The sequence below is a fragment of the Branchiostoma floridae genome, chromosome 19 (assembly GCF_000003815.2).
Source record: "Branchiostoma floridae strain S238N-H82 chromosome 19, Bfl_VNyyK, whole genome shotgun sequence".
Taxonomy (NCBI): domain Eukaryota; kingdom Metazoa; phylum Chordata; class Leptocardii; order Amphioxiformes; family Branchiostomatidae; genus Branchiostoma; species Branchiostoma floridae.
This window is the reverse complement of record NC_049997.1, coordinates 5,776,809-5,786,311: the sequence shown is the minus strand read 5'-3', so window position 1 is coordinate 5,786,311 and position 9,503 is coordinate 5,776,809. Positions and strand designations below refer to the sequence as shown.

General features: G+C 39.2%; 1 protein-coding gene across 1 annotated transcript in view; it reads right to left on the bottom strand.

Annotated features, from left to right (window-relative positions):
- Positions 1–3,704: 3,704 nt before the first annotated feature.
- Positions 3,705–9,503, bottom strand: part of LOC118407122 (potassium voltage-gated channel subfamily KQT member 1-like) — a 158,033-nt gene continuing 152,234 nt past the window's right edge. The window contains exon 16 of the mRNA XM_035807542.1: positions 3,705–4,393. Coding sequence (XP_035663435.1) covers positions 4,268–4,393 — 126 coding nt within the window. The 3' untranslated portion in view covers positions 3,705–4,267. The remainder of the gene's footprint in view (positions 4,394–9,503) is intronic.

The window sequence follows — 9,503 nt, the reverse complement described above, 5'->3', positions numbered from 1 at the left end:
GCTGGGTGCACCAGTGCACCTAATCCCCAAAATGAATTTCGAGCCCTGATCCAGTTTTATCACTTTCCCCCAAAAGTTTCCACCGTACTGTAAATGATACAAAGCATTTGCAAAATGAGCAAATATATACTGTGATGTGTTGCAAAAATATTGCAAAACTAGAAAGGCCGACATTTGCTTGAGAGCAAATACAGCATATTTCAGCCATCTCCCTCCCCATGCAACAATAGGCTATTTCAAAATCACCCATTTGAAAAATCACTTTTACTAATGACGGTTTAACCCAAAAATGAGTCTTACAAAATTCCCCCGTTCAAGAATGGACTCCAGTGCACCCTATGTGAATTTGCACAATAGACCAGTCCAGAAATACTCCCACTGAAACCTTGGCCTTTTGAATAAGAAAGCAAATCCAAAATTGAATTTAGCAAAAAAGGTCCCAGTGCATAAAAAGGTATAATAGACCAGTCTAAAAACACTTCCACTAAAATTGAATTTTGAATCATCACCCGTTCAAAACTGAATTTGAAAAAATCCCCCTTCCGTGTGCAAAAAATGGACTCTTCCATGTAAAGTAGAGCAGTCCAAAAATACATCCACTAAAATAGGACTTTGACATAATCACTGAAGTCCAAAAAATGGATTTAAAAAAAAGGCCCCCTCTATGCAAGAATGGACTCTTCCAGAACACCCATGTAAAATTGCAAATTAGACCAGTCCAAAAATAACCCTACTGAAAGACTTTGACAAACTAGAAGTCACCAAAGTCCAAAATATGAATTTTGAAAAATCCCCCCTCCGTGCGAGAATAGACTCTTCCAGCACACATTCTGTAAAATTGCAAAATAGACCTGTCCAAAAATGCATCCACTGAAAGACTTCACCAGTCCAATGATGAATTTAAAAAAAAAAACGAACCCCTCCGTGTAAGAATGGACTCTTCCAGATAACACCGGGCTCGCTGATTGGCTGCCACCCCCCCTCTTTAGGATATAGATTCAGGCTAAGTGATTGGTTACCTATCTAATTAGATTAAATAGACATATATGCCAGTAGGTCCAATCTGCAGCTGGGGGTCAACGACCTTAAGGTCATTGACCCCTCTGGCTATTGGAAAATGACAAAAAAATCCCCAAATATATCATTTTGACGTAGTCTATGACAAAAATTATACATGTGTCATTTGAATAAATATCTAGTGCACCCTTTTACCAAAATTTAGGTCATTTGGTTTTAAAACAAGAGCACAATAGCCAAAAGTGTACTTTTTGGTCATAAAATGGCCAAATAATCGCAAAATTGAGCATTTTATTGTACCGTATGCCTCAAGTGTTATTGAATCCATGTGCGCATATGTCTAGGGCACTCCTATACTAAATTTCAGGTCATCCGGTTCTAAAACCAAGGTACGGGAGCCAAAAGTGTCCTTTTTTGGTAAAAAAAATGACCAAAAAATCGCAAAAATAAGTATTTCGTTATACTGTACACCAAAACTGATATTGAATCTATATGGGGGACTTATCAAGGCACATCTGTACCAAATTTCAGCTCATTCGGTTATAATACCAGGGTACAGGGGGCCCAAATATACAGTTTTGGTCTTAAGATGACCAAAAAACCTTAATAAAATCATTTAAGAGACAGATATGGAAAAAATGAAAAAAACGTCCGAGGGTATTGGCCCACTCTACCCTTGTGCCAAATTTCAAGTCATTCGGTTGAGGAACAAGGGAGATACCGTGTTCTGAAGATTTGACAGGAGAAAGAAAGAAAGAAAGAAAGAAAGAAAGAAAGAAACATTACGAATACAATATATTTCACCATACCTATGGTATGGCTGAAATATAATTAGATAGGTAACCAATCACTTAGCCTGAATCTATATCCTAAAGAGGGGGGGTGGCAGCCAATCAGCGAGCCCGGTGTTATCTGGAAGAGTCCATTCTTACACGGAGGGTTTTTTTTTTTTAAATTCATCATTGGACTGGTGAAGTCTTTCAGTGGATGCATTTTTGGACAGGTCTATTTTGCAATTTTACAGAATGTGTGCTGGAAGAGTCTATTCTCGCACGGAGGGGGGATTTTTCAAAATTCATATTTTGGACTTTGGTGACTTCTAGTTTGTCAAAGTCTTTCAGTAGGGTTATTTTTGGACTGGTCTAATTTGCAATTTTACATGGGTGTTCTGGAAGAGTCCATTCTTGCATAGAGGGGGCTTTTTTAAAAAATCCATTTTTTGGACTTTAGTGATTATGTCAAAGTCCTATTTTAGCGGATGTATTTTTGGACTGCTCTACTTTACATGGAAGAGTCCATTTTTTGCACACGGAAGGGGGATTTTTTCAAATTCAGTTTTGAACGGGTGATGATTCAAAATTCAATTTTAGTGGAAGTGTTTTTAGACTGGTCTATTATACCTTTTTATGCACTGGGACCTTTTTTGCTAAATTCAATTTTGGATTTGGTTTCTTATTCAAAAGGCCAAGGTTTCAGTGGGAGTATTTCTGGACTGGCCTATTGTGCAAATTCACATAGGGTGCACTCGGAGTCCATTCTTGAACGGGGGAATTTTGTAAGACTCATTTTTGGGTTAAACCGTCATTAGTAAAAGTGATTTTTCAAATGGGTGATTTTGAAATAGCCTATTGTTGCATGGGGAGGGAGATGGCTGAAATATGCTGTATTTGCTCTCAAGCAAATGTCGGCCTTTCTAGTTTATAAACTTTTCTATTTGCACCCTAGCATCAGTTGTGGGGGTTGAACGGGGGTTCCCAGAGGATGTCATCCATATAAACAAATGAACACGGCCTAAGCTACGACAAAAGGTTGACTTTCAGCATATCTAATACAGGCTACATCCATTATAATATGTTAAGGGTTTATAATAGCAATGACAGTTTCACTACTAATGCTAGCTAACATGTACTTTTCTATAGTCCACAAAAAAGTGACGAAACCGCAAGGGACTGATATGTTTCATAATCAGCTTATGATATACAATTTCATGTTTGTTGGTTAATACATTTCTTAAGTGCACTACATTGTACATATGTATATATACAGAAGTTTGTATATAGTATTTTTTTTATTATATTGCACATAGTACATGTTTGTTGTTCCTATAGCAGATAGATTGGGTATCTTTGTTTGTAGTTCATGCAAGGCAAGTAGGCATGAGCTAGGTTTTTTATTCTACTTAAAGTTTGGTCTCCGCTCCTGAGGCTTTGCCAAAAATACCACACACAAACTACAAACCAAAAATGAGTCCTAACCTAATCTCCAAGCAGATCCTATGTTGGCATAAGATAGTACCAAACTGGCCAAGGAGTGTAGTCAGCCAAGAGTTGTACATTTGTCAGGTAGCCAAACACACTCCTAAGCCAGCTTCACTCCTCTGACAGTTTTTGATACTATCTTATGCTACCGTAGGATCTGCTTGGAGATTAGTCCTAAACCACTTGTCAATCATTTAGACTCCGCCTACTTTGTTAGGGCTGTAAAGTACAATCCACTTGTATTGTTTCAAAGTAAATTCTATTGTCTTGTCCTTACGATATATGTTTAATCAGTCCTTAAGACTGAGAATGACATTTAGAAGGTACATAATATGAAGTACGTTGATGAGGGTCTGCATGGGGGGGTCCTGGCAGACCGGCAACGATAAACTAGTAACAGGTAAATTGAATTGTTGAATTGTTGAGTTAACATATTCCACAAGCTAGTATGTTACAGCCAGCTGTAACTACACTCAGTCATTTTAAACTCCTCCTGAGTTTTACGATTTGACCTCACATGAACTATACTTTGCACGTGCGCATGGAAAAACATCATTCTTCTAAGACCATCTAATTTCTGTATGATTAATACTTTCTATAATCAACATCATTTGTATCCACTGTTCTCTAAACCCTGTTTCGTCTCCTTTTGACAGCAGCTTCCAGAACACTAAAACCAGGAGTCCTGGGTTCGATTCCCATGCCTAATTTTGGCTCCTCCTCACTCTTTATCTAGTATATCCTACAAGAAGACAATAGCAACCTCATATTTAGGTCCATAGAAGACTAGCAACTTTTTTTGCCTCTTTAATGGGAAGACGTTTTAAGTCTTTACAGAGTTGAAGACGTCAGGAGGACTGCTTTGACTTTAAGAACCTTAAGAGTTCTTACCTCCTTTAGATACAGCCTTGCTTGAGGAACCTGTAATACTTAAGTGTGTGGTTACCTCAGCAGGTACGAACATAAGGAATGAAAGGAAACTGTAGCGTGTGTTAGACTTCCTCTTCGATGGAGTCGGGGTTGTTTGTGAGTAGACACGGCCTGTGCGTCTGTACGCGCCTGGCGATCACGTGTAAGAGGTCCAGAGCGGAGTCTAGCTTCTCGTCCATGGTTGCCACCTGGAGGGGGGACAGAGAAGACATTTATTAGTCCATTATACAGTCAAACTTGTCTATAGCGGCCACTCAGGCGATGCTTGACAGGGTCTTCTGGGCTGCTTCAGTGGTTCGGGTGGCAGGGGAGGAGCAACACCCGACATAAGTCAAGTCAAGTCAAGTAAAGGGACTGGAGAAATGTGGCTACTGTATAGAGAAAATGGTGATCAATTGACCATGAGCAATAAGTTACACATAATTTCAGAATCCACTGATCTTTCTCACCAAGTCGCAAAATACAACTGACCCTGCCAAAGTCAAATCTACCGAAAATGACTGATATTGCCATGCACAATGTTGGTAAATTTGCAGACAAAGACTTGAGCTCTAACGTTCAAGGCATGCGTACCTTCCGCTACCGCCAAAACGGCCCTGTCAGAAACTCCAAATCCTTGCAAACTACGATTTTCAACTCGGCGCAGGGTGACATATGGCCACTGTTTTGTCGCCATATTCAGTGTTTCTGTATCTACGGGACCGGAAATCGTGTGGCTGTGGCCAGGTTTTCTGACAACGCTTCACACTGAATTCAAAAGAACACTCCACATGTATGTGTTACTATGAAATCAAGGAAGGCAATAATGCAAAATTTGGTTGCCTTGCAAAAGAGGCATGCAGGCCCTGCCATAACTGTGCCATTGCAGAATCACAGACACCATGCTGGTTTGAATACCTTGGCAGACAATATATACTTAGTAAGGAACACTGTAGGGCAAGACTTCTATTGTTGTAAGGCATATCCTCAATATCCAAATCTTAAGATGGAAAAATCTGTGTTTTGAGTCTTTAAAGAGAAGTTTAGAGTTCACATATCAAATTCTAAAGCAACTCAACTTTTACATCTGTAATGTGGTGGTCTACGGAGGTCATAATTGGATTACCTTGCGACAAATTCTTCAAGTCTGAAGATGATGTTTTAATGGCGCAATGTTCAATAACATCAAAAAGGTGTGCATTTGGTGTAAACATTTATGTTTACTGAGCAATGCTTTTCTTTTTAAAGAATGCAGATAATGAGAAAATGTTGTACATTGGTGTGACAAACACTTAAACTCCCATACCGCCCCTATGACAGGTGAAACTGCCCGGTACAAAAGTGAACAATCAGTCGTTAATGTGCAGGTGTACAATAGTAGCAGGCAGGTGAGTAAGGGTCGTAATGAGGGCGTCTTAGTGCACTAATTAAGCCTGAGCCCTTAACGAGCAGGCGTGGTCCATGTGGCACCTGCCTTAAGACATGTGGCAGGTGTCACGGCCTGATCTCTTTATAAAGTACTGTAAATGCAGAAACTTTCGCAGTGATTTAATGTTCAAGATTTTTGCTGTGGCCGCATCACCGCGAACTTAAAACCACCGCGAACATTTTTCTATGGCAGTAAGAGACTACAGTGCATGGTGCTACCGCAAAATTAAAACCACCGCGAAAAGTCCTTTTTCCCGCTACCGCAAAATTAAATCCCAGCGAACTTAAATGCATTTACAGTACTGTGCTGATCTTATCAGGAAGTAATGAATTACTGAGCTGAGTAGTAATGATGTCACTTCTTCTTCTGAAGGTAACTTGGGGGAGGGGGGATGTATATACCCTCAACACTCTATGGTACCGTATTTTCTCGATTAAAGCACACACTTTTTAAACTTTGCAAAATAAAAGTGAGTTGTTGTCAAAGTTCACTGCATACTTTCTTTGAGGTTATTGCAAGGATAACTGAGGAAAGGATCCCAAGTTGAGGAAAGGTGGTGTTATGGTTCTTTGAGCGATTTTGTAACTTGCGGTTGCTGATTTGCAAGTTTGTGTTGACAATACCAGTTGAAGAAAAGAATTTACAGAAAATTTGAAAACCTCGCTATGAATTACGTGACATAGCTTTTTCTACTAATAAACTGACAAAATCGAAATTGCTTGTCTATGCTTTACAGAAAAGGGAGCCGCATACAATGACATCGGTCTACCTTTGTACAAAGACTCCTGAGAGAAAACAACAACAACAACAACAACAACACAAAGAAGCAGAAGATGAAGTGATGCATGATTAAGAATGCGAGATGAAGAGTACTAATTATCTCCCCACTTACCCTGTAAACGATAATTAAAGAGACCATTAATCAAATGAAAAAAGACAGAAAACAAAAGGAAGTCTAAGTGCCTTGAGGGGAGGGTGTTATGTGGGTATTCTGGTAAGGTTTACAGTTATAATTGAATAGCTTGAGATGAGATAAAATCTTTAAAGTTAGGAAACATTTTCTCCATTGAAATATTTTCATCACATTTTTCAAAATCATCAAAGGAATTGTTTGGGATGCTACTTCTAAGAATGATGTTACATTTACGCATTCCAGTCATATGTCGCCCAATAGTGTCACTGACTTATTGAGTTTATGAAAAACGTACGGACAAATTCAGTTTAGGTATAGGTAGATATAAAAAATACCTTTAGTTCTACCTGTACATATGTAGGTGGAATTTTTAGTCCTGGCTATTCTAAGAGATTCAAATCTTCACCTTTGCAGCTCAATAACACTAACAGATGGTAGATAGTGGTACATATTAAAAGGAATCTCGTAATAGCATTGAAATGTATTGAATGCAGTAACACTTGCATACCTTTATCCATGTTTACATGTTACATGTATTTAGGGAAATCAAGTCGACAGACAGTGGTATAAACTACTATGATTTTCAAAATATTGTAATTTGAAACCACAGTCCATTGACTTTAATTCCTAAATACAACCTACGTTGTTTGTAAAAACAATGGATATAGGTTACCCTGTGGATAAAGGTGAACTACCATTACATTCAAAGAGAGAGCTAATACAATATTTCTTTAGTAGACCAGACTAAGATATAACATAACAATAACAATCTTTATGTCAGAAATCTGCCATATCCCATATTTTTCAAGACCAGGTGATAATAGCAGTTGGTTCCGACAAAGAAACAACTTTCCCTCAGAGTAAATGCCTGGATGCGAAACTCGAAAAAGCGTATCCGGACTAAATTATAGAGGATGGGCACATCAAAGGTGCCGAGCACACGCTAGGTCTGCTTCAGACAAAAGACTTGTAATGTGATAGGGGCTACTGTCACCTGCGCGGGGCAGGGAAATTTCATTAGGCCACAATGACACTATTTTATGGATGACATCCGTGCGTGCATTGATATTTGCATTTTCTAAAAAAGAGAAGAGAAAACTGTGGCCACATGACCCAATACCATCCCTGGTCAATCAAAATTTCATACCTGCCAGAAGATCTGCTCTTCTGGGTAAGGAGGTATGGGCCACAGTGCCCTTGTTCTCCTCTTCAACACGAATGGCAATATCTTAATACAACATTGAAATGGCAACGCTTGTGTCTTACAGTCTTACTGGAGGTGAACATACATGTAGTGTAAGACAAACCAAGCCAGGGAAAGAATGGACTGGATGATTCGTCCTGTGGTTTAGGCCACACCAATATAATTTCTTGGACCCTGGATTTTTAAAAGAATGTTTTAAAAATCCCTTAGCTGGGAAAGTAAATGGGACAATGAAGCCTGAGGACCAGGTTTGTGCCTTGGTGCATTCATTTGTATGGAAAGTTTTCCTCCCTACCCTCTAGCTTTATGATGTCCTCTTCCTAATATGTTTTCACTTTTAAAAATCCCCAAACCAAGAAATTAAATTGGTATGGCGTTATTAGCAGGATTTTTTTACTGGATATTATTTTTCTGGACATTTTTTTCCGCCCTCGCCCATTACTCTAACTTGTGGTCTCCAGAGGATGTCTTCCTTAGAATTAAGTCAGCGTGGCCTTAGCCTCACCTGCGATGGACTAATACTTGTACAACATTGTGGAATGGATAAATACCCCCACTCCTTCCCCCATCACGCACCACTATTGTTTAGTCCTTTTCCAGACAGACATTGGGAAATACCTGCCCACAAATTAAGCCCTTTCATCTCCATTGTGTACCGATGGATCAGTCCGTATTTACCGCGGTTGTTTAGTTGTACAGCCGCTCGCGCATCCCGGAGTCAACACGCGGCAGGGATCCCAGAACAAACGGTTTGATTGCGTTTGGGATTTGTCGCATTTTTTTTTCCGACGCACACATCTGGGGTAAAAGCATCTTGCTTCCCAATACCCCAGGACAAAGCTAGATTATGACATAAACTGGGGATTCTGTCACGGTAAGAACAGCTAAGAGGCAGCTTTGGTTCTATGTGGCATGCCTGTCTTCAATCAGAAAGAAACCTAGGATTTTCAGTACAGAAGAATTCTCCAAGGGAATTGTATGAGTTCTTTGCTAGGGAACAGGGTTTTGGGGTCACCTATAGAAGTGGTCACTGTGGGCCATTTCTTTTTGCCGCTGACATAAACTGGGGATGCTGTCACGGTAAGAACAGCTAAGAGGCAGCTTTGGTTCTATGTGGCATGCCTTCTTTAGTCTCCACTCAGAAAGAAACCTAGGATTTTCAGTACAGAAGAATTCTCCAAGGGAATTGTATGAGTTCTTTGCTAGGAAACAGGGTTTTGGGGTCACCTATAGAAGTGGTCACTGCGGGCCATTTCTTTTTGCCGCTGTAAGATTGCAATTTTACGGTATTTAGGTGAAAGAATAGATTGTGCACAGAATAAGAGAGGTCAATTCAATTGATCAGTTGGGTAGCACAATTACTTTTAAATTAACTGCCATTTAATATAAGAGTGCCTTGTTCCCCCTTTTACCTTGATAAAGACAAGCTATTTTTATGTCCCGCTATTCGTAAAACCATGTTATTCCTGAAAGTAGTACTGCAAGCCAAATTTGCTTTCTGAAATTAGCATAATATCCATTATCAGAAGTTTACCTTCATAACTTTAGCATCAAACATCAACAATTATAACCTTGAAAATATATGCCTAAATAGGAAAAATTGTCTCTCTCTTTCCAATGGCAAGCTAAAGTGGTTGTCTATAACAAATAAGATGTACAATGTATGAACATTTTCTTCCAGGTATGAAAGAAAGTTTGTCAGCTTCTTGAATAATAATTAGTTCACCTTTATTTGTGGGCAACCTATATCTGTTGTTTGTGTATCAAGGGATA